Here is a 25,429-nt window from a genome sequence, read left to right as displayed (position 1 = left end):
GGTGAAGTTCGTGCTGATGTTAGATGTAGGCTATTAAAATGATGAAGTAGTAACAAGTTAAATTGATGCAGAATCAGGTTTTAATTTTAAACATACTGTCTGTCCAATGTATCTCTGCAAAAATATATTAAGTAGCCCAGAAGCTTAAACATTTGAAGCCTTAAATTCAAGATAAATAATTTTATTTAAATTTCCGTGGTCCTTAAATAAACTTGAATAGTTTAAGAATAGGCTCTTTCGTTTCAAAAATAAATTTTATTTTCGGAATATGTAATATTTTGGTAATACAATTAGTTATTATGCTTACACATTTCACAAAAATAAAGGAATAAACAAAAAGAAGTAACGAACAATCAGTAACATTTCCAAAATCGTGAAACGGGGACGGTCACCGTAACTAAGTTGCGTTTCTCGCGATATTTGGCTTGCATTTCCATGGGAGTGGAGTTGCCCACAGTCCGGGAGAAAACAGAGAGGAAGAGACATCGTTGGAAAACTAACTTCCAATAAACAAGGATTAAATGCATTGCTGCGTAGCTGCGTAGGTATTTTGACTCGAAAAAAAGTTTAGTTTCACGAGGGAACAGAATGTTACAACTTTACAACTAACTTTCTTTTTGTGAACAACATAAATGTTTATAGTTTTAACTGCGTTGTCTAGAAAGTTGAGCGTGATTGCAGGGACAAACTATTGAAGCGACTTAGCCAGCGGTAGTTAGCGAACTTGCATGTTAACGTAGCTCTAGAAACATGTCTGCAAACTGGCTAGCTAGCGTGCTAGGCGTGTGGTACTTTACTGCCAATTAACTTCAAATAGGTTTTACACTATTTGACGTTACGTTACCCAGTTCTATCAACCGTTTATTCAATAGTTTCCGTCTTTTATAGATTGTGAAAACTGTTCGTAAATTACCCAGGGACATTGCAGAATCAGCTAGCTTGCTAACGTTAATGGCTTTAGTTTAGGCAGCAAGATTGGGCAAAGTTTGTGTGCGTGTGCTCCTGAAGATTGGATGATCTCTGGCCATGGATTAGGCACCGAGTGAGAACAAATTTTAACCGTCCCCGGAGCATACGTAGCTTTCAACAACAGTGGAGTGTCACTGTTCGCAGGACAACTGAAGTGGCCGAATACCTTCTGAAAAATGAATGACTTTTTCGTTCCTGGAAGTCAGTTGCGAATCTGTGCTTTCTTGAATAAAACATCTGGGATTGTTTAGCACAATTCTGCAGTTGCGGGAAAGACTGGCTGGCTATTTGGCTAGCTAGGTCGTAAAAAAAAAAAAAAGTTGGCTCTACTGGAAATCTTTGAATCCATGCTGGGACGAGGGAAAGGGCCACCAGATGGGAGCTCGGCAGCTGCAATAAATTGGAGTTGTGGCTGAGGAAGTTTTTTTTTTTTTTTTCTTGGGAAATTGAAACATCAAATACGAGCTACATGACAGACAATGACTGCTTTCATGGATATTTCATTCAAACAAGCTTTGAAGAAACCACCCTCACTGCGGACGGCAGAGGTAACGTTCATTTTTATATGCTTAACTAGCTCTAGCTACGAGCTGCAGAGATTTAACCGTGTTAGCTAGCTAATCAACGTTAAAGGTATTGCCGTTTGAATGTTGCCTACTTTCATATCTGGATTAATTGCAAAGCGTGTTGGTATTGGATTCGTGATCTCAACCTGAGTAAATTAACGTGATATGCGTAGTCAGCAAGTACTTGCTCCTGAATTAGCCTCTGGTCAGACATTGAGTCTAGAAAAGTTGTTTGCTAACTTGGCTAGCTGTTCGCTAATTGACGAAACAATCTATCTCGCTAGCAACCGACAGTTTGTAGTTCAGGCTACACAGTTGACAGTAGTATACTGTAGATTTCACAAAATGGCAAAATATTATCTTTGGAGTGCCACCGACTGTTGTACAATTCAATAGCTAGCTAGTTAACATTACCTAGAAATTGATCTACCAGTTCACACTACACTACAATGATTAGACTACAGATTACACTACAATGGCGTTGCGCTAAATTAGTCAGCTGATTAAAGTGGATGTGATTTTGTTGCTCCTGGTTAATGCGTGGTTACTTAGCATTGGTTATGTTTTTGTTGTTTGCATGCATGCCTGCATGTTGTAACTAGCTAACCTAACCAGACTTTAACGCGCGTCTAACATACCCAGTTCAAAAAGGGTGTGTTCACATTGCATCCTGCATGACTCCATGATTAGTTGGCAAAATTAGCCAGGTCGACTCACGAACACGGTCAGCCAGACAGCTCTCTGGCATTTTGGGCTGTGTCGTAAGCTAGCCTGCATTGCATATGGAGTGATTTATAGCGAGATTGGTGCCTTTACGTTTTGTGGAACTGAATGCACGCTGGGCGCTGTTACAACTTGGCAGGAGGAGTCTTGCTTTACGCGCTTTGCCCTGTCCTTGGGAGACTCGCAGCAGAAGTTTAGCTGGTCAGACAATTTCAGCTGATTATGCCTCGTAATCAAATTGCAATCACACACACACACACACACACACACACACACACACACACACACACACACACACACAAACACATTTTGACTTGTGAAAGATCCGGCCAGTTCGTTGCTTACGGTTCACAGCTGTGAATTTGTTGCAGTTTTCATCAACACAGTTGTCAGACTGCTGAGTTATTCTCTCCTCAAAAAAAACAAAAACAAAAAGCTGTGCTCAGGTTGTCCGTACATCTGGACTTAAGCTGAAAAAACAGACGAGGCTAACGACAATTTCGACACGAGTCTGTCAGGCATGTGCCGAGGACTTGCGCTGTTCTAGTGGTAGGTGTGTTCTTGAACCTGCTTCGCTACCACTGAAGTCTCACAATAGTTGCCGTTGTTTAAGAAGGGGGTAGTCTGATTTTCTGTGAGTTCTCATTCTGAAATAGCCGTGGATAATTTCCAGGAAAATAATTTTGTCAGCTGGTCGTATCCACTGAGAAGATTTTTTGGAAATGGCTTCTGTGATTCATTCCACACTCATGTGACTTTGTTTGAAGCCCAAACTTGGGTTTGTTTTTGTGCTGTTTTGCAGTAGTCTGCAATCATTTCTGTTAGCAATAAAATGGAGTTGATCTTCATGTTTTCATTTTACCCCCCTAATTGCTGCAGTTTTCCCATGGCTGTATTCCTCTCGGTTTGTCTGAATGCTACAACGTTTTGTGGTGTAAGCATTTAAGTACAATAGGGTGGCCGTCTATAGTCACTTTGGTTCAAAAGCCCCTTTGAGCACTGGCCCACTGTTTGCAACTGGCTACTCCATTTTATAGCTTTAGGGGGAGGAAAAAAAAAAGCACAGTATTTCTAAAGGAGCTAAGGAACTTCTCTTCAGAACGTGTTAATGAGAAACACAAGTAAATCTTGGGAACCTACTGTTTAATAGAAATAAACAGTGGGAAGAGAGCTTGAGAGAAGGGGTGAACGAGTCAGTGGAGACTGTAAACATGGAGATTTGCATAGACTTTTACTGCTTCCAGTGCTGGGCTCTGTTAAAACACACAGAGCCTACAGTCAAGGAGACGCAACCCACTAATGGTTTCTTTGCCATAAACATTAGCACCCTGACAACCTGGTAATTAGGCATTAAATGTGTAAAATGTTGGAGAGCATCTGTTGAGCCGCCATTTTAGATTTCTCCGCAGCATTTGGGAATAAGTCTTGTTTAATGAAATGTCTGTTTTTATGTGGGAATGCAGGCGACTTTTCCACAGACTCACACACTTTATAGTTTTATTGTACTGCCCAAGCTAGCAGAATCTGAATTGAGATAAGGACCTCTTGTCGATTGTTTTACCCAATAACGTGAGAGGTGGCAGTTTACAATTGCTGGTTAATGTTTGTCTTTTTCATTAATGCTGAGGGAAAGTGTTTAAATATAAATGGTCGCAAAGTGGTGCAAACAAAACACACTCCTGCTATTAGAGGAAGCAAGGATTTATGTTATTTGCCAAACGAAATATTTGTCCTGTTTGAAAAAGAAAAGTACAGTGGGTCTAAGGGTATTGTGGCTAGAGGCAAATGTACCATTTGGCATGAGCCGAACGAACATTCCTAGTTTGCACACAGACTACGTTTCTATTTCGGGAGTAACCAAAAGGTAATATTTTGAAAAATTACAGAGCCGTCATAAATGAGTCTGTGCGCAGTGGGTTTGCTTTTCTGAAATAAATGTTGAACATTGTTTAAGCCCAGCATGTTCGGTTTGCTTGGTTGCGGAGGAGTTGCTTTGTTCCTAAATGATGCTCAAACAGGAAGTGGTTAAAGAAAGTGCTTACTGCATGAACACACGCAGAGTTGGATTTGATTTGTATTTTTCAAAGGTTTTCAATTATTCTCTTACGAGGATTCACACAGTCCATTCTGTCTGACCCTGCTTGATAAGGATTGTGAGGGAGCCCACATGCTCCCGGCCTTCTTGAGATTCGGATTGAATAGGAGTTTTATGCGAGGTCGAAGGTCTGATTTGAGAATTATTAAACGACTGTTTGTTGGTATTAAAATTGACTTTTTTCGGGTGGCTTCTGTAATTCTGTGGCAAAGGTTGTTCTGTGTTGGTTATCTTTCCATTACATTATTGGCATTTGGCAGACACTCTTATCCAGAGCGACGTACAATTGATTAGACTAAGCAGGAGACAATCCTCCCCTGGGGCAATGCAGGGTTAAGGGCCTTGCTCAAGGGCCCGACGGCTGTGCGGATCTTATAGTGGCTACACCGGGATTCAAACCACCGACCTTGCGTGTCCCAGTCCTTTACCTTAACCACGACGCTACAGGCCGCCCGCCCAGGGCACTTTCCCCTGGCTGTTGGCAGTTGCTTCGTTCTTGTGGGACCCTACACTAAACGGTGGAAACTCACCGCTCTTCAGAAGCCTTGGGCGTTTGACTGTAGGCTCCTGGCAATCAGCAGTGAGTCGTCCGAACAGATTGCCGGATTTTTCCGTACGAGACGCAGTGGCGGAGTTTGCCCTTCACGGAGTCAGAAAATAAACAACCAGGAAGGGCGGGAAGCTGCCCTTACCTCACCCCAGACTAAACTTTCACGTGATTAAAAAATAAATTTAGCCCAAACTAAGCTTTCACACGATTTAAAAATTATATTTACCCCAAACTAAGCTTTCACACGGTTATGAGATATATTTACCCCAAACTAAACTTTCACATGTTTAAGAAATATATTTACCACAGACTAAACTTTCACGCGTTTTAAAAAGCATATTTACCCCAAACTGAATTTTGACATGTTTTACAAAAGACGTTTACACCAAACGAAACTTTCACACATTTTCAAAAAGATATTAAAGTGCAAAGATGTCCATCTGCTTGTGGTTCTGTTTCTAGAGTCCTTTGCATTTTGTTTTCATTGGGTTTTTTTGACTGTGACACACACACACACACACACACACACACACACACGCACGCTCAAAAGATCCTCACACTTTTTAAAGGGTCTATAGCAACTGCTGACCGAGATCATGTTTGGATTAACGCAAAATGGCTGCCCTCTACCAGACCTGGGTCAAATGCTTTTCTGTGCTCATTTGACCCTGGCCTGCGCTCTACACCCATCCAAGACCAGCTGCTCCCACATGGGGGGGCTCTCTAAGCCCACACTAAAGCCGTGCCCTGTGCCCTGTGCCCTGTGCCCTGTGCCCTGTGCCCTGTGCCCTGTGCCCTGTGCCCTGTGCCCTGTGCCCTGTTCCCTGTTCCCTGTTCCCTGTGCCCTGTGCCCTGTGCCCTGTGCCCTGTGCCCTGTGCCCTGTGCCCTGTGCCCTGTGCCCTGTTCCCTGTGCCCTGTGCCCTGTGGGGCCTGAGGGGTTGCCACCGTTGCTCACTTCCTGACATAGTCACAGCTAGGTAATTAAACCCATGATGTAAGAACAAGGCACGGTTGCCAGTGTTTCTGTGTGTTCTGTTCATTGTTCTTGTAGTTCTAATTAGACATTAGTGTGTGTGTGGCAGGGCATTTGGAGCAATGCCATGAGTACGGTATGACTGCTTTTGCCTTATTAATATAGGTGGGGATACATGCACTTCTAGATGTGTGTTCTGCATGCCATGCCCACTCTGATAGGGGCGGCCTGTCGCGTTAGGGGTTAAGGTAAACGACTGGGACACGCAAGGTCGGTAGTTCTAATCCCGGTGTAGCCACAATAAGATCCGCACAGCCCTTGGGACCTTGAGCAAGGCCCTTAACCCTGCATTTGCTCCAGGGGAGGATTGTCTCCTGCTTAGTCTAATCAACTGTACGTCGCTCTGGATAAGAGCGTCTGCCAAATGCCAATAATGTAATGTAATGTAATGATTCCACACACCATTAGTGCAAAAGAGAGTAGAGTTTGCCGCTGATCTGCGTGATAAGTATGAGCGTGAGTAAGTTTTGCAGTTTCACCGTCCATGTTCCCGTCGGTGTGTTCAGCCCAGAAGCTATATTTGCAGAAGAGATTTGACTCCTCTGTTTGCGTTGTGCTTCATCCTGTACTCTACTGATCGCGTGTATCGGGCTGCCTGAACTAGCCGTCTCTGGATGGGCGTGTAACTGCAGGCTTCTGAGTGGTGTGAGGCTGGTTTTTGTCATGCGGAGCGAGGGGCAGGTTGGGGGCCAGTCCAGTTCCCTTTAAGCTGAAATTCATCGTGTATCAATCCCAATGCAACTCCTTACAGGTTTGGAACTGATCAATTCCAATTTGATGATTCTTGAAGGTCCAGTTCACAAACGGGGATTCGGATCGCTTGAATGGAATTTTGAGCGTGTCATTCTTTGGAATTGGAATTCTGTTGAAATGTAGACATTTTAAACTGGAACTGAATTGGTTGTTAGTTTTAGAAATGGCTTTTTTTCATTTTGGACCTACCGTGTAATTTATTTATTTGTTTTTGATTTGTTCCATCTCTCTGTTTGTTAAAGAAATTAATAATGTAATAAGATATTTACCACAGCACTGGACACAGAATTAATTCCAAAAGTTCTGTGCCGTGTTATGGGTACGTGAGCCAGGCTTGATGGTTTACGAATGTTCCAGAAGCTTCTCAGCCGGAGCGCTCCTGTTTGGCTCTCTGGTCTCGCTGCCTTTGGGGAAAAGAGAGCGAGAGATAGAGAGAGAGAGAGAGAGAGACAGAGAGACAGAGAGAGATGAAAACGAATGAAATGTGAGGAATGTGAAGAAGCCCTTTGAGTAAACGTGACCTCCTGCTGACCCCGGAAGTGAAAAGCCTTTCTAACTGTAATACAATCCTGCAGCTCCTGATGAAGGAGAACGTGTTAGTGCCACGCTTTGGAGGGAGAAGGACCGTGAAATTTGACCCTCTCCCCTGGTCCTGTCCTGCCAGTGAGCCACCTACGTCATAATAATAATTACTAATTTGTTATTTAGCGGATGCTTTTATCCGAAGCGACTTAGAGTTAACTAGACTAAGCAGGGGACAATCCCCCCTGGAGCAATGCAGGGTTAAGGGCCTTGCTCAAGGGCCCAACGGCTGTGCGGATATCACTGTGGCTACACTGGGGCTTGAACCGCCAACCTTCCGGGTGCCAGTCACGTACCTCAGCCCCCAGGTGTGGACAGGCCTGGCCAGCCTCGGTGTGGATAGCGGCCCGACTCTGTCGTCAACGTCCACGTTGATGTCGTTCCTGAAAGGGCACTGTTTAGGGGAAAACAGCAGGGCCCTTTGTGTCGGCTGTAGCCCATATTTACAGGCCGGGCCTGGTGAGAGATATTGGTGGGAGGTCTGGGGCATGCCTAGTGGGCGTCTGACCCCTGACCCTGGCTGGGTTGACGGAATCGTTTGTTACGTCTTTGCCTGCCATGGACTCATTTTTGGAGACGCCACTACTTTTGACAGACGAGTCAAGTTGGGCTGGATAGCCTGTTGCCATCACACCTTGTTTGTGTTTGAATGTTTGTGTGATGGGAACATGCACAGATCTTGGTTAACCGAGCCCGTCTCCACTGATGGAGTTGACACCCACCCTCCTTTAAGCCTGATTGCGGCTGTGAGTTTTGGTGAAGCCGGGTTAGGCGTGTTAACCCTGAGTACGTTACCTTCCCTCCGTGGTGCACCCCACTGATAAGAGGTGTTAAGGGCAGGCCCAGTGCGTACCACACTGGAGTCCACACACACGTTCTGTCACACTTTCGCTTCTGATCATATCTCTGCTAAACGCCAACCCTCCACTGGTCTGTGCAGAAGTCTGGAGGTTTAACAGACATTCGGCTCCATTCAGTTCGGGTTTATTTGTTTTCACAGAGGACTGTCGCAAAGAGGCTTCACTGAGAAACGGAAGGGTATGAAGGGAAAGGCCAAACGCCAGGCCTGAACCCCTAGATGACACACGAGGTGTAAACCCCCCCCCCAGTGGGGAGAAACCTTCAGACAGCAACGGGAGGAGGTCTCAGGAGGACCCCGGCTACAGTGAGACGTGTCATGAAGTCAGGAGTATCCTAATGCCTGTGGCAGCCAGAACTCCTGCGTATAATATATACCCTGCAGTTTCACATACAGCTTCTCGTACCCGGACGGGGTGCTGACTCTAGCATCGTGTAACAGGCCTTTGCTTGTGCCCGTATTCACTCTTGACACTGTCCATCATAGTCCTGATGGCTGGTGTGGACTGGCCAGGGAATATTTCTCCGCAGATTTCTGTTCTCGGCTCATTTCTGTCGCTTTAATGGTCGGACGGTGAAATGCCCTTTCCCCGGCTTTCCCCGGCTTTCCCCGGCTTTCCCCGGCTTTCCCCGGCTTTCCCTGGCTTTCCCCCGCTTTCCCTAGCTTTCACAGCTTTTCCCCTTCTCTCTCTGTTTTCCTGCTTTTGAAATCCTCGGCGACGCTCACCGATTGGCCCCCGGGCTGAAGCCGTCACCATGGTGACCCCACTGGCGGTGATTTAATTACCCTGTGGAAGAACTGGTCTGGAATGCGGACTGGCACGACCGTTTGAATCCCCACCAGGCGATAAACGCTTTTCGCGTACTTTCCTTTTTTTTTTATTTGGCTGTAATGTGTCAGGTTGGCTGAGTGGAGTTATGTCACACAGCCCAGAGTGCTATGGGGAGAGGTGAGTGTGAGTGTACTCTCAGTGAGCACTTTATTAGGTAGACCTGGACACCTGCCTATTGATACAAATACTTCATCAGCCAATCATGTGGCAGCAACTCAAGGCATAAAAGCATGCAGATGTGGTCAAGAGGTTTAGCTGTTTAATCCAAATGTCATAATGGGGAAGAAATGTGATCAAAGTGACCGTGGAATGATTGTTGGTGCCAGACAAGGTGGTTTGAGTATCTCAGAAACTGTGATCTCCTGGGATGTTCTGGAGTTTGCTGAGAATGATGTGTACAACAAAAAACATCCAGTGAGCAGCAGTTCTGCAGACAGAAACGCCTTGTTAATGAGAGAGGTCAGAGGAGAAGGGCCAGACTGGTCAAAGCTGACAGGAAGGTGACAGTAACGCAAATAACCACACATTACAACAGTGTTATGCAGAAGAGCATCTCTGAGCTCACAACTCATCAGAACCTCTTAAGTGGATAGGCGACAGCAGCAGAAGAAGGTCTAGCTGAATCTCCTTACAGCGCAACGGGGCACCCTGCTGCTTCACTGAGCCTTTCCTCTCATTCTGATCTTACGCCCTGCACATAACATCTGTGTTTCGGATTGAGCCAGTTTGCAGTTAAATACACACCCCCCCCCCCCCCCCCCCCCCCCACTGCCAACCCCCGCATTCTTGGGCTGGTGCTCAGAGCACTTTTAGTGGCTAAAATAACACCCTTTTATCTTTGCGTCAATCAGTCAATCATGTTTTATTCATGTAGCTCATACAGCAAGCAGCACTCTGAGAGAGAAAGGTACGAGAAGTGCATGAAAAGGTACCAGGTCACTGGGGCAGTACTGGGGCAGTACCCTGTAGGTGCATGAAATGTACCCCTAGTCTGTATTATATAATTTGTATCTCTTTCTGCTTTGAAAACCTAGTCATTTGTTCGCAAAGAGAGCATTAATGTGCTTTCAGGGTGCGTTTGTGAAATTTGATCCTTGAAGCACAAAACTGTACCTCCAGTGTCACTTTATTTGTGAACACAATGTGCTTTACACACATGATTCGAAATGGAACAGATTAAAATACAGCCTCAGTCCTCCGGCAGGGGCAGGAAGAGCCTCAGTCCTGCCCCTGCCGGAGGACTGAGGCTCTTCCTGAACCGGCCGGAGGACTGAGGCTCTTCCTGCCCCTGCCGGAGGACTGAGGCTCTTCCTGCCGGAGGACTGAAGCTCTTCCTCAACCTGCCGGAGGACTGAGGCCCTTCCTGCCCCTGCCGGAGGACTGAGGCCCTTCCTGCCCCTGCCGGAGGACTGAGGCTCTTCCTCCCCCTGCCGGAGGACTGAGGCTCTTCCTGAACCTGCCGGAGGACTGAGGCTCTTCCTGCCCCTGCCGGAGGACTGAGGCTCTTCCTGCCCCTGCCGGAGGACTGAGGCTCTTCCTGCCCCTGCCGGAGGACTGAGGCTCTTCCTGCCCCTGCCGGAGGACTGAGGCTCTTCCTGAACCGGCCGGAGGACTGAGGCTCTTCCTGCCCCTGCCGGAGGACTGAGGCTCTTCCTGCCGGAGGACTGAAGCTCTTCCTCAACCTGCCGGAGGACTGAGGCTCTTCCTGCCCCTGCCGGAGGACTGAGGCTCTTCCTGCCCCTGCCGGAGGACTGAGGCTCTTCCTGAACCTGCCGGAGGACTGAGGCTCTTCCTGCCCCTGCCGGAGGACTGAGGCTCTTCCTGCCGGAGGACTGAGGCTCTTCCTCAACCTGCCAGAGGACTGAGGCTCTTCCTCAACCTGCCAGAGGACTGAGGCTCTTCCTGCCCCTGCCGGAGGACTGAGGCTCTTCCTGCCCCTGCCGGAGCACTGAGGCCCTTCCTGAACCTGCCGGAGGACTGAGGCCCTTCCTGAACCTGCCGGAGGACTGAGGCCCTTCCTGAACCTGCCGGAGGACTGAGGCCCTTCCTGAACCTGCCGGAGGACTGAGGCTCTTCCTGCCGGAGGACTGAGGCTCTTCCTGCCCCTGCCGGAGGACTGAGGCTCTTCCTGAACCTGTCGGAGCTCTTCACCTCCCGACACACGAGCCGGAATGCTGAGCACGTGCCCGGGGCAGGCTGGGAATTCCAGAGAATTCCACAGAATTCCCGCCCGGTCTGTGACCTTCACCCCCACTCTGTGCAGTTTGGTCGGGGGTCAGCAGGGGTGAGGGGGGTGAGGAGTCTACACCCTCAGGGCAGATTTTGGCTAGTTTTAATGCCCTGGCATGTTAACCTTTAACCTCTGCAGGAGAAGCTAGGGAGCGTGAACACTCTTCGACTCTGTACTTTTCTCTCTCATTCTGCCAGCCGTGAATTCCACACATAATAAAAGAGCCAGATAATGTGTTTTAGTTTCTGGACATGTCATACACTTTGCCGTTAAATTTATTGATAGTTTAGCGCATGCGTTTTGACCTAGTTTGTATTATGTCATGAATCATGAATCATGTTAACCCAAATAGACGTGCAGGGAAATTGAGTAGCCCAATTCGTTTTTCTCTATAGATGTCTGTCTTTAAAAAAAATCTCTGTAACGTACTAAGCTTCTATAATGCAAGTGGAAATATCTATTAATGTGTGTATTAATCGCATTCCCCTCTTCCAACTGCAGACATTCAAATTGAATGCCGTATTCAGATTGCCAGTGAAAAGTAAAAACGGAAATACTGTTTGGATTAGGGATTTAATTTCCTCTGTCTGTGCTGCTCTGGCCTCGCCAAACTGTGGCTGAAATATTATTGTGCGCATTTCAGCGGTAACATGTTAAATTATGGCGGTAGCGTTGCGCCAGGAGAGGTAAGGCGAGTGATTTCCGCTGGCGGTCCTGGCGATGCGTAATCAGACCAGGAGCACTTCATAACACGTCTCTCACCGCGTGTTTCTGATTACGCTTCGGCACAACGTGAGCGTCCGGTGAGCGAATCAAAAATGGCAGAGTCTGCGACTGCATTTACACGAGTTTACGTGGAATTTCAATGCCGAACCGGTTAACGTGTGGGTTTACATTCAGCCAGGCCCATGGTTCCATACCCCCCCCCCCTCATGCCCACTCCTCTGGTGATATTTGGAGAGCTCAGCTGACCCCCCGGATTGCCACACAGGGGCTCATTGTGCCTCCATCACCCCTCCCCCCTCTCAACACCCGCCCCCCCCCCACACTCTCAGACGGGACAGAAACTGGACTGGGGGTGGAAATGTCACAATGATGAACTGCCCGCCCTCCCCATAATGCACTGTACGATGCAGAGTGGGGGCCTCTCCATCCTGCCCCTGGCTCCACCCCTTCTCAAAACAGGCCGATCGGAAGCCGAGTCCCCAGGAGCCCCCCCCCCATCCTGACAGAGGAAGCCAGGTCTTCCTCTTAGTTTCGCCACTCTTTCACCTCTCAAGAGTAAAGGGGGTTTTATTTGGAATGTTCTTTTTCGTCAACGTTCAAAGGCAGGTTTCTAGAACTCCACTGTGTGTTCTTGAACGCAGTGTTCCGTGTTCTAGAACCCCACGCAGGACTCCACTCAGTTACCAGTGCTGATTGTGACATCAGCGTTAGAATGGTCCATTAAGAACATTCCAATCACATGTTTGCTGTGGCGTTCCAGTGCTCTGTGTCTGTTTGAACCTGTTGCTCAATATACCTGTGATTAATTGTGTTTTTTCTCTCACACGTTTATGTTTATATAATTATGTTTGTATGGCTGTTTACTGGTCGACTGGTCGTGTTTATGAGCGGGAGGTGGCTAATCGGGACAGATAGAGGGAGTTTGCTGTGGTCCTGTATTTTTTTTGCTGCAGTTTTATACTCTAGATAATGTCTAAAATACTGCCTAAGCTAACACGCACATTATATAACACTATGTGTGTGTATACTATAAATATTCAAATGAACAGCAGTGAAGTTAAAAGAATAACTTGCATGGACTGAGTAATGTCTCTTTCAAATGAGCACAGACTCTCAAGTGAAGTTTAATTATTAATCGCTGCCATTCTGAAGCAATAATGGGGTGACGGATTACTGAGATTTAAAAGCAATTATTCAAATTCGGGCATCAGCGTGCTCTCTGCGGTGGGTCTGACGTCATCCTGGGAACGACGGCTTGTCACAGCGCCCGGGCTGGTGTTTGTGTTGTCGTGGTGACGGACACGGGTTCTCCGGTGGTCACGTGACCTCTTTTCCCAGGCAAATGGATTTCAGAGGCACTCGCTCTCTGAAACGGCTGCAGCGGAGCGCCTAAGGACCCGGAAGGTTGCTGGTTCTAGCCCTAGTGTAGCCTCAATGTCCAGTCAGCTGTTCTGGCCCTTGAGCAAGGCCCTTGACTCCACATTGCTCCCTCCCCCCCATCCTGACAGAGGAAGCCAGGTCTTCCTCTTAGTTTCGCCACTCTTTCACCTCTCTCCAGAGTAAAAGGGGGTTTTATTTGGAATGTTCTTTTTCGTCAACGTTCTAAGGCAGTGTTCTAGAACTCGGCTCGTCACAGCGCCAGGGCTGGCTGGTGTTTGTGTCGTCGTGGTGACGGACACGGGTTCTCCGGTGGTCACGTGACCTCATTTCCCAGGCAAATGGATTTCGGAGGCACTCGCTCTCTGTGCTCCTCTCCTGGGGCGGCGTGTAGCTGAGCGCCTAAGGACCCGGAATTGTCCCCTGCTTCGTCAACTAATAAGTTGCATCCCTAGCGTCAGAGCTACAGGACTAATTATTATAAATGATGATGTACCCTGTTCCCCGTTCGACTCCAGTCGCTCTGGAACGCTGTGATGTGGCAGAAAGGGGTCTGACAGGAATGCCCGAGTCCCAAACCGGGACAGCCGGCAGCCGAGAGTACAGCCCCGAGGCGAGAGGCGCTCTGGAACGTGCCGGAGCACGCCTGAACGGGGCTTCTCACACTCACTGCTCTGCCTGCGCTCTGTCCTGCTGCCTGCCTGCGCCCTGTCCCCCTGCCTGCCTGCGCCCTGTCCCCCTGCCTGCGCCCTGTCCCCCTGCCTGCGCCCTGTCCCCCTGCCTGTCTGCGCCCTGTCCCCCTGCCTGTCTGCGCCCTGTCCCCCTGCCTGCGCCCTGTCCCCCTGCCTGCGCCCTGTCCCCCTGTCTGCGCCCTGTCCCCCTGCTCTGCGCTCTGTCCCCCTGCCTGTCTGCGCTCTGTCTCCCTGCTCTGCACTCTGTCCCCCTGCCTGTCTGCGCTCTGTCTCCCTGCTCTGCGCTCTGTCTCCCTGCTCTGCGCTCTGTCTCCCTGCTCTGCGCTCTGTCTCCCTGCTCTGCGCTCTGTCTCCCTGCTCTGCGCTCTGTCCCCCTGCCTGCCTGCGCTCTGTCCCCCTGCCTGCCTGCGCTCTGTCCCCCTGCCTGTCTGCGCCCTGTCCCCCTGCCTGCGCCCTGTCCCCCTGTCTGCGCCCTGTCCCCCTGCTCTGCGCTCTGTCCCCCTGCCTGTCTGCGCTCTGTCTCCCTGCTCTGCACTCTGTCCCCCTGCCTGTCTGCGCTCTGTCTCCCTGCTCTGCGCTCTGTCTCCCTGCTCTGCGCTCTGTCTCCCTGCTCTGCGCTCTGTCTCCCTGCTCTGCGCTTTGTCTCCCTGCTCTGCGCTCTGTCCCCCTGCCTGCCTGCGCTCTGTCCCCCTGCTCTGCGCTCTGTCCCCCTGCTCTGCGCTCTGTCCCCCTGCCTCTGTCCCACTGCGGGCCGCCCTTAAGAGTCATCGCTATCCTTAGCTGGATCGCCGTCAGATCTGATCGGACTTCAGAGGAATTGGGTCGCTGCCTCGGCATCAGAGCTCCGTAGCCGATTGTGGTCATGGATCGCTGGCGCCTGGCCACTGGCCCTTTCAGCCCGCATGAAGCGGTTCCGCCCGGCCCGAAGCTCAAGCGATAACATTTGTGAGCAGAAAAGGATCGTTTCGTGCCACTTGCGCTGAGCTCCCCCGCTTAGCAGTTTGCGTTGAAAAGTCGTTTGCAGTGGAATTCTATTGGGAGTCGGAAGAGTCGAGTCTGTGGACGCCAGGAATTTCGGTTGGAAAAAGTCCCAACCGAAAAAATGTTGGGAGTCAGGCAGCCCTTGTCCTGGGTCGCTCTGCCTCCAGTGCTAACGTCCGACCCGGCTTGTGCTCTCCGCTCGGTTCCTGAAGCTCCCTGACGCACAAACGCAGCCGTCGGCCTGGTTTCATTACGTGATCCTCAACCATGTGGCATCTCTTTCTGCTCGGCGGCGGAGAATCGTGTAACCGTTTCCTGTTTACCGGAACAATCCGCGCGGATTAGGCTGTGCGTGACTTGGTTTTACGCTGAAGTAGCATGCTAACCGCTAACAGCTTGCCAACCTAACTCCAGATTAAAAACAAATCAAAACAATAGTGTCTTTGTATTCCACTGGGGGAAAGGGATGGTAATACACTGAACCCTGGCTTGTCGTACTCTCTTTAAGTCCTATTGTCTAATGGAGCTTTAATTGAGGCTGCTGAGTGTTCATTCCGCTCTGATGTGAGGGGCAGGGACTGATTTGGGGATTAGCCGAGTTGTTGCCGGGTTCTGGAGTTTGGACCTGGCCCTCGTCCACAGGGCCACTGTACTGAGAGCTGGACCTGGGATCCCTCCACACTGTTCGGGGTTTTTCTCAGTGCAGTTATCCAGCTAACTCAGTAATCCTGCTCTGTGGGTTTTACTCAGTGCAGTTATCCAGCTAACTCAGTAATCCTGCTCTGTGGGTTTTACTCAGTGCAGTTATCCAGCTAACTCGGTAATCCTGCTCTGTGGGTTTTACTCAGTATAGTTATCCAGCTAACTCAGTAATCCTGCTCTGTGGGTTTTACTGAGTGTAGTTATCCAGCTAACTCAGTCATCCTGCTCTGTGGGTTTTACTCAGTGCAGTTATCCAGCTAACTCGGTAATCCTGCTCTGTGGGTTTTACTCAGTATAGTTATCCAGCTAACTCGGTAATCCTGCTCTGTGGGTTTTACTCAGTATAGTTATCCAGCTAACTCAGTAATCCTGCTCTGTGGGTTTTACTGAGTGTAGTTATCCAGCTAACTCGGTAATCCTGCTCTGTGGGTTTTACTCAGTGCAGTTATCCAGCTAACTCAGTAATCCTGCTCTGTGGGTTTTACTCAGTGCAGTTATCCAGCTAACTCAGTAATCCTGCTCTGTGGGTTTTACTCAGTGCAGTTATCCAGCTAACTCAGTAATCCTGCTCTGTGGGTTTTACTCAGTGTAGTTATCCAGCTAAATCAGTAATCCTGCTCTGTGGGTTTTACTGAGTGTAGTTATCCAGCTAACTCAGTAATCCTGCTCTGTGGGTTTTACTCAGTGCAGTTATCCAGCTAACTCGGTAATCCTGCTTTGTGGGTTTTACTCAGTGCAGTTATCCAGCTAACTCGGTAATCCTGCTTTGTGGGTTTTACTCAGTGCAGTTATCCAGCTAACTCGGTAATCCTGCTTTGTGGGTTTTACTCAGTGCAGTTATCCAGCTCACTCAGTAATCCTGCTTTGTGGGTTTTACTCAGTGCAGTTATCCAGCTAACTCAGTAATCCTGCTTTGTGGGTTTTACTCAGTGCAGTTATCCAGCTAACTCAGTAATCCCGCTCTGTGGGTTTTACTCAGTGCAGTTATCCAGCTAACTCGGTAATCCTGCTTTGTGGGTTTTACTCAGTGCAGTTATCCAGCTCACTCAGTAATCCTGCTTTGTGGGTTTTACTCAGTGCAGTTATCCAGCTAACTCAGTAATCCCGCTCTGTGGGTTTTACTCAGTGCAGTTATCCAGCTAACTCAGTAATCCCGCTCTGTGGGTTTTACTCAGTGCAGTTATCCAGCTAACTCAGTAATCCCGCTCTGTGGGTTTTACTCAGTGCAGTTATCCAGCTAACTCAGTAATCCCGCTCTGTGGGTTTTACTCAGTGCAGTTATCCAGCTAACTCCGTAATCCCGCTCTGTGGGTTTTACTCAGTGCAGTTATCCAGCTAACTCAGTAATCCCGCTCTGTGGGTTTTACTCAGTGCAGTTATCCAGCTAACTCAGTAAACCTGCTCTGTGGGTTTTACTCAGCGCAGTTATCCAGCTTTGTGGTACAGGGCCCGTCTGCTCATCATGGAAAAGGCTGCACGCCTCTGCTGACGCTCTCTCGCATACTGTCTGAATTTAAGGACATAATCGTTCTCGGGCTTCGGCTGAGTCCCAGGCGCTTCCCGTACGGCGCGTGGACCAGGCTTTGGGCCGACACGCGAGCGCTCTTTCCCGTACACGCTCTTATCAGAGCCTTTGAAGTTTCTCCACGCTTTGTTTTTTATTTTATTTTGTGTGGAGTTGTTTTGTTTGTTCAGCACTTCGTGACGGCAGAGTTGGGTCTTCACTCGACGCTAGGCTGGGAGTGACCCTTGGGTGTTTTTTTTTTTTACCGTCAAAACATGGAGGGGTCTTTTCATTGGCCGGCCCCGGCTCGGTGATTGACAGGACCAGGGCGGCCCTCTGTACCGCTATCTGCGTCTGTTTTCACCACACAGTCGCCTGCGTCAGCTGACCTGCAGGTGTGACCGGTCGCCCGGGTGACCGTGGTTTCCACGGCGAATTCTTCGATCGAGTGCAGTGACAGGGCGCACCACCTATCTATCCGTGCGCTGCTGCTGCAGGAATGACATCATCGCTGCGGTGCCACTGGAGTAGGCTCATTTCAAAACCAGATGTTGCATTTTCCCCGGTCACCATGGCGACCCAAATATTCAATTTTTTTTATTTTTTTATTTTTTATACATGGATTTTTTTTTCTCCCTTTTTCTCCCCAGAGGAGGGTTTCTGTTCGCCCTGTGTTTCTGATGCGCCAGGCACGGCGAGCGTGGTGGTCTCTCACTTTCCATCCCGGTGAAGTGGCTTTTAATACCTCCATCCCCTCCCTTTTTTCCCCCTTCATGCCCATGATGGGAAAGCCCTTTCCGTGCGCAGTGTGAGAGAGAGCGAGAGAGAGCGAGAGAGAGCGAGAGAGAGCGAGAGAGAGCGAGAGAGAGCGAGAGAGAGCGAGAGAGAGCGAGAGAGAGCGAGAGAGAGAGAGAGAGCGAGAGCGAGAGAGAGCGAGAGAGAGAGCGAGAGAGAGAGAGAGAGAGAGAGAGAGAGCGAGCGCTCTGGGGTGAGGGATGTGTGGGACGGTGCTGATGGAAGGTGCATGGCCGTTCAGCGGGTAAACGCCGGCCTCCAGAGTGCTTCTCCCGGACCTGATTCCGGGCGGCGGCGTCTCGATCGATGGGTTGTGGGAGTGATTGCTCCTCAGACGGGGTTTCCAGCGCCGCCTGAACGTCCTTTTCACACGGAACGCTCTGGAAGATTCGTCTGCGCGGCGTGACGGTGACGGGCGGGGATACCGTCGAGTGGAGCGTGCCACACACACACACGCACACGCACACGCACACTCACACTCACACTCACCCCCCCCAACACACACACACACACGCACACACACTCACACTCACCCCCCTCACCCCCCCCAACACACACACACACGCACACGCACGCACGCACACTCACACTCACTCACCCCCCCCAACACACACACACGCGCACGCACGCACACTCACACTCACACTCACACTCACCCCCCCCAACACACACACACACACACACACACACGCACGCACGCACACACACGCACACGCACACACACTCACCCCCCCCAACACACGCACGCACGCACGCACGCACACACACACCCACGCACACTCACACTCACACTCACCCCCCCAACACACACACACACACACACACCCCCCCCCAACACACACCCCCACACACACACACGCGCACACAGGAGAATAAACGCACGAGATACACGAGTGATACTAGTTTACTCTCGCAGAGGAGTAGGGTGAGAGCTGGTCTCGGTACTCTCTGAGTGGATGAGTCTTCTGACTGTGGCAGAAAGCAGGGCAGTGAGTGAGCAGTTCATGAGGACTGGGAGCTCCGCGTTCGGGGCCAGTGAGAGCCATTCTTTTTAGAAATGTATTATATTTTATTTGGCCAGCTCTCGGATCGTACCCGGAGGACACATCATTCCTTTAATGTGGGAGAACGCAGGGAATCTCCTGTTCCCAGTTTCTGGCTGCAGTAAAGACGCGGCTCTGTGTCTCTGAGGAACATTACACCGGCCTGTGTTTGTGTAACAGGGCTAATAAAACTCCCCGGCTGCAGAACTCCCTCAAAGGCAGTTTTTCCTCATTAAGAGTCTGTGTGCTGTGGTACTGGAGCAGTGAACAGTGTGGAGCGTGTAAGGGATCATTACTGCTCTGTGCTGTGCTACTGGAGGGATCGTTACTGTTCTGTGCTGTGCTACTGGAGGGATCATTAGTGCTCTGTGCTGTGCTACTGGAGGGATCATTACTGTTCTGTGCTGTCTTACTGGAGGGATCATTAGTGCTCTGTGCTGTGCTACTGGAGGGATCATTACTGCTCTGTGCTGTGTTACATTACATTACATTACATGGCATTTAGCAGACGCTCTTATCCAGAGCGACGTACAACAAAGTGCAAATCAAACACAAGAACGAGTGCGAAGAGGACCTGAGAGGACAGTACAGTTCCGAGTCCTAGTGTAAACATACAGATAATCAGAACCCTTTAAGAGTACAATCAACTTCCACACTAGCATACCACAGTTGGCAGCTAGAATACCCTGAGTACAACAATACAACAGGCAATAAAAAGAACAACAATATCTAATATAATAAGTAACAATATCTATACAATCTATACATAAGTGCCATTACAGTCTAAGGCTAATCATGGTGGTGAGCTGGCCTGGAGCAGTGAACAGTGTGTACTGTGTAAGGGATTGTTACTGCTCTGTGCTGTGTTACTGGAGCGCTGAACAGTGTGTACTGTGTAAGGGATTGTTACTGCTCTGTGCTGCGTTACTGGAGCAGTGAACAGTGTGTACTGTGTAAGGGATTGTTACTGCTCTGTGCTGTGTTACTGGAGTGCTGAACAGTGTGTACTGTGTAAGGGATTGTTACTGCTCTGTGCTGTGTTACTGGAGTGCTGAACAGTGTGTACTGTGTAAGGGATTGTTACTGCTCTGTGCTGTGTTACTGGAGTGCTGAACAGTGTGTACTGTGTAAGGGATTGTTACTGCTCTGTGCTGTGTTACTGGAGCGCTGAACAGTGTGTACTGTGTAAGGGATTGTTACTGCTCTGTGCTGTGTTACTGGAGCGCTGAACAGTGTGTACTGTGTAAGGGATCGTTACTGCTCTGTGCTGTGTTACTGGAGCGCTGAACAGTGTGTACTGTGTAAGGGATCGTTGCTGTGCAGTTTTATGTGTGACTGGAGTCTGCTGCAGTGTGGGGGGGGACTGGTGGGGAGGGGGGGGGGGTAAAAGTGTCGAAGTGTCCCTGAGCAAGACGCCTAACCCACAATTCCTCCCCACGAGCTGGTTGGTGCCTTTCATAGCGGTCATTCACTGTTGGTGTGTGAGTGTGTGGGTGAATGAGAGGCATCAATTGTAAAGCTCTTTGTGTGGCCATAGTTACTGGAAAAAGCTGGAAAAATATATATAAATGCAGTCCATTTACCACTTACCATGAACAGGGTTTGTTGAATTCTGTGATACTTGACCCTTGTGAAAATAATCCACAGCAGAACAAAAAAAAATGATTAGTATTATTTTTTTTTGCCAGATGACACAGAGGGTACTTCGAACACGCTCCCTAGCTGAGCTGGAGCGGTGACATCATCGCACTGCAGGGGTCAGTGTGGGGCTGTGGCCAGTAGGTGGCAGCAGACTGCAGACGCAGACCCGTGCGTCTCACACAGTCAGCGGGTCAGAGGCCTATTCAAACGCTCCATTGTTTCATTTGCCTCCGTTTGTTTAAACCTTACCGCAGGGGCTGAAAATGGCGCATCGTTTTATTATTCAAAAACGCTTTTTTTTAAATGCAATCGGCCTGTGCTCCTATTTGAGCCTTGAGGTTAAGATCAGAGGGGTGTGATCCTGTTGAAAATTCTTAGCTAACTGCATTCATAATACACCCCACACTCTTGTGTTGTTTTGGTTAAAGGGGGGGCATACAATATGAACATTTTTATTGAGTACTGCTTCCATCATTGACAGGGTCTGTAAAAGACCATGGAAACTCAGAGCTGTGTGGTATTTCACGCTGGTTGGGGGGAGTGTTCAGCGTCGTGGCTCCGTCTGGACTGCGTGTCGCTCTCTCTGCGCTGCTGTCGGCCTGCGGATCTGCGGTCCGGACTTTAAAACCGACGGTCTCTCAGGCAGAACCCCGCGACGCCGGCGCCCTTTCAGAGGGCCGAAGCGCTCTCACGCTGTCGCTGGGGGCTGATGATGTCACAACGGAGACGCTAATGACCAGGCGTCACGGTGATGTCACCGAGGGGGGGGGGGCGTGGTCACGTGAGCGGTCTCCCGGGCAACGGGACGCCTCCGAGCGTGTGTGAGATGCAGTCTCTAACAGGAAGGGGGGCGCCCAGCAGATCTCCAGCTGACGCTTTTATCCAAAGCGACTCACAGTTGATTAGACTAAGCAGGAGCTAATCCCCCCCCTGGAGCAGTGCAGGGTTAAGGGCCTTGCTCAGGGGCCCAACAGCTGCACTGATCTTCTCGTGGCCGCAACGCCAACCTTCCGGGTCCCAGTCATGTACGTTAGCCACTAGGCTACAGGCTGCCCCAGTCATGTACCTGAGCCACTAGGCTACAGGCTGCCCCAGTCATGTACCTTAGTCACTAGGCTACAGGCTGCCCCAGTCATGTATCTTAGCCACTAGGCTACAGGCTGCCCACTCATGTACCTTAGCCACTAGGCTACAGGCTGCCCCAGTCATGTACCTTAGCCACTAGGCTACAGGCTGCCCACTCATGTACCTTAGCCACTAGGCTACAGGCAGCCCCAGTCATGTACCTTAGCCACTAGGCTACAGGCTGCCCCGGTCATGTACCTTAGCCACTAGGCTACAGGCTGCCCCAGTCATGTACCTTAGCCACTAGACTACAGGCTGCCCCAGTCATGTACCTTAGCCACTAGGCTACAGGCTGCCCCAGTCATGTACCTTAGCCACTAGGCTACAGGCTGCCCCAGTCATGTACCTTAGCCACTAGACTACAGGCTGACCCAGTCACGTACCTTAGCCACTAGGCTACAGGCTGCCCCAGTCATGTACCTTAGCCACTAGGCTACAGGCTGCCCCAGTCATGTACCTTAGCCACTAGGCTACAGGCTGCCCCAGTCATGTATCTTAGCCACAAGGCGACAGGCTGACCCAGTCATGTACCTTAGCCACTAGGCTACAGGCTGCCCCAGTCATGTACCTTAGCCACAAGGCGACAGGCTGACCCAGTTCAGCATGGTGTAGTGTTTGCCAGTTTCTCTCTGTAGAACAACACACACAGACTTTCTGTGTCACATGCACATGCTCTTGAGGACGGTCAGGGCTTTCTAATTTCATGTTTTGCTGTTGTTTAACACTGCTGTTGCAGTGCTTTATCAGTGTTATTGTCCATGGCTTTAACACCGTTTCAGTGGATCATCAAATGCGGGGGTCGTCAGGGCTAGCCGGGGATGGGAGAGGAACTGGGCGGGGGGGTGTTGGGGGTGTGTGGGGGTGTGGGGGTGGTTGTCTGGGGCAGGATGGGGACAGGCCATTGAGGTGGTCTGCATGCTTAATTTTGACATCCTCTCTGTGGCTATCGATGGCCTTCCCTTAAGGAGAGATCGATGAAGGCCGGGGGGTTCGGGGGGGATGGGGGGGGGGGCAAGGCCACGGTGAAGCACAGTGAGCCCCCCCCTCCATCGAGGGCTGCTCGGTCCTTCTCACGGGCTGCCGTGGCGACCGGGTATTGAGTTTGGGGTTTGGTTTGGGTCGGTTGGGGGGCGTGGTCGGGGTGGAGGGGGGGGTCGTTCGGGGGCCTCGGGGGGCAGTCAGAGGGGAAATAGTGCTGGTCGTAGCAGAAGCCCGTCCCACTAACCCAGTTGGCGCTGATCAAACGTCAATAGTGGGAGAACCGTCCCCAGCCGTCCTGCTGGCTGTCCTGTACAGCTGGTGCGATACGGGCCTCAATTCTGCCGCTTTTCACTCATTTCTCTGGAGCTGGCTGCTTGACTGGTGCTTTTCTTCTAGAATGTGCCAGGAGTACCCCGGGTCTGTTTCTCTGGCAGGCTCCGGGGTGTGCGTTAAGAAAACGCAGAGTTTGTGAAACGCAAACGCAAAGCTGGGAGTGGAAAGGCTTTGTCTTTGGTGCTAGTTTAGTGCATTCGCTTATTTTGAGAAATGGACGGTCCCTTTATGAACTTTCCCCCCGTCAAACTCTTGGGCGTGCAGTGTTTTACCAAATTGAACTTGTGGGTCTGACATTTTGACGCAGACCGGGCCATTTTTTGTGCAAACCGTTTGACAGCCTTTGCCAAAACATGTGCTGCTTCGGGCCTGTTTGTGATATTAGTCTCGTGGTCTTGTGAGTTGTGAGTTGGAAAGCAATCAGGCCGGAACCGGGTGGGACAGTCCTCTGGTCCTCCTCTGGCAGTTTCTGGAAGCCTTTCCAACAGTGTTTCTCAAGATTGCACATACTCAATTAGCATAGCCCCTATAGCCACCCAACCACTCTATTAGCATAGCCACCCAGCCACACTCCATTAGCATAGCCACCCAGCCACACTCCGTTAGCATAGCCACCCAGCCACACTCGGTTAGCATAGCCACCCAGCCACACTCCGTTAGCATAGCCACCCAGCCACACTCGGTTAGCATAGCCACCCAGCCACACTCCGTTAGCATAGCCACCCAGCCACACTCCGTTAGCATAGCCACCCAGCCACACTCGGTTAGCATAGCCACCCAGCCACACTCCGTTAGCATAGCCACCCAGCCACACTCGGTTAGCATAGCCACCCAGCCACACTCCGTTAGCATAGCCACCCAGCCACACTCCGTTAGCATAGCCACCCAGCCACACTCGGTTAGCATAGCCACCCAGCCACACTCGGTTAGCATAGCCACCCAGCCACACTCCGTTAGCATAGCCACCCAACCAAACTCTCTGTTAGCATAGCCACCCAGCCACACTCCGTTGGCATAGCCACCCAACCAAACTCTCTGTTAGCATAGCCACCCAGCTACACGCTCCATTAGCTTAGCCAGCATAGCCGCCCAACCACACACTCTGCCACCCAGCCTGCCTCGGTCGACAGACTCTCTGTCTCGTTGGGAAGCCCGTCTCTGGAAACTCATCCCGTCATCCCGTCATCCCTGGATAACTGGACGCAGTTCTGTTGAATGTTTGCGCAGCGTCCCGCTTTTAACGGATGAAGTTACGCGCGGCTGGAAAGGCGGCGTGTTAAAAAATCCCGTCTGGCGGTTTCTCCTCTTACCGCCAACCTGGCGGCGGCGTCGCCATGACGATGCCGAGACCGTGTTCTCGTGTGATGTAATGCTTACCTCATGCGTTTTAGGGGTGCACACATGCCGTGGAACGATGTGATCATCTCGCCTCAGTGGCTCTGAGTAACTGAGACATTATTTATAAATAACGATGACTGGTTTTTTAAAATTATGATGATTTGGTTTTTGAAAGTGTTGCGCCGGGTTTTCTCCAGAGACCAGCGGTGAGAAGCGTTGCGTTTGAATAAACCTCTTTATTATTTTTACGAGGATTATGACCGCTTACCTGTGCAGGTTGTTTAGACGTAGAACAGTGAAGGCAGAATTGAGTCTGTAGGGATCGGTTGAGTTTATGGGCGTTGCTTGTTCACGGTTGTTTGAGGAACATTTAAAGTGCCTGAAAGGCCTCTCCTCCAGGAGACAGAGGAGGTAGCGTTGGGTCAGAGTTCGCCGGGCAGCGCCTGTGTGTTCTGGGAGTGGCAGGCGCTTGTTTAACACACAGCTACATCGTGTGATCGGCACTCCCAACATGTCGTAGGAAGGACTGTGTAGAACCCGAACACGGTGCTTTGATTTTTCTCGATGTATATTTATATATGTTTTATGCGCTGTCCGGATTTGTGTCCACGCACGAGACTCATAGCCCAAACTCGAGTAAAAACACACACCCTCCCATCCCTGTGTGTGTACACTACACACACACACACACACACACACACACACACACACACGCAGGTTACTGTAGCGTGTGGGCGTGGCTGTGTGATGTCATTAACGCAGGTGTTGCCCTCATTTAGCGAGCCTGGCTGCTCCTCAGATCTCCTGGGGTCGAGGGTCAAGGTTAGAGTGTCCTAACGGTTGGGTTCAGGTCTCTAAGTGGCTTAAGTGGACATTGATTTTGAACAACCCCAAACTGACATCAGCATGCTGCCTGATGACGCACGCGCACACGCACGCACACACGCACGCACACACACACACATCCACACACACACCATGTCTCCCCTCTCTCCCTC

General features: G+C 50.2%; 1 protein-coding gene across 1 annotated transcript in view; it reads left to right on the top strand.

Annotated features, from left to right (window-relative positions):
- Nucleotides 1–478: 478 nt before the first annotated feature.
- Nucleotides 479–25,429, top strand: part of rapgef6 (Rap guanine nucleotide exchange factor (GEF) 6) — a 119,009-nt gene continuing 94,058 nt past the window's right edge. The window contains exon 1 of the mRNA XM_061247671.1: nucleotides 479–1,517. Within this exon, the coding sequence (XP_061103655.1) occupies nucleotides 1,449–1,517 (69 nt within the window). The 5' untranslated portion in view covers nucleotides 479–1,448. The remainder of the gene's footprint in view (nucleotides 1,518–25,429) is intronic.

This window comes from Conger conger, chromosome 7, assembly GCF_963514075.1.
Source record: "Conger conger chromosome 7, fConCon1.1, whole genome shotgun sequence".
Taxonomy (NCBI): Eukaryota; Metazoa; Chordata; class Actinopteri; order Anguilliformes; family Congridae; genus Conger; species Conger conger.
This window is presented reverse-complemented; position numbering and strand designations above follow the sequence as displayed.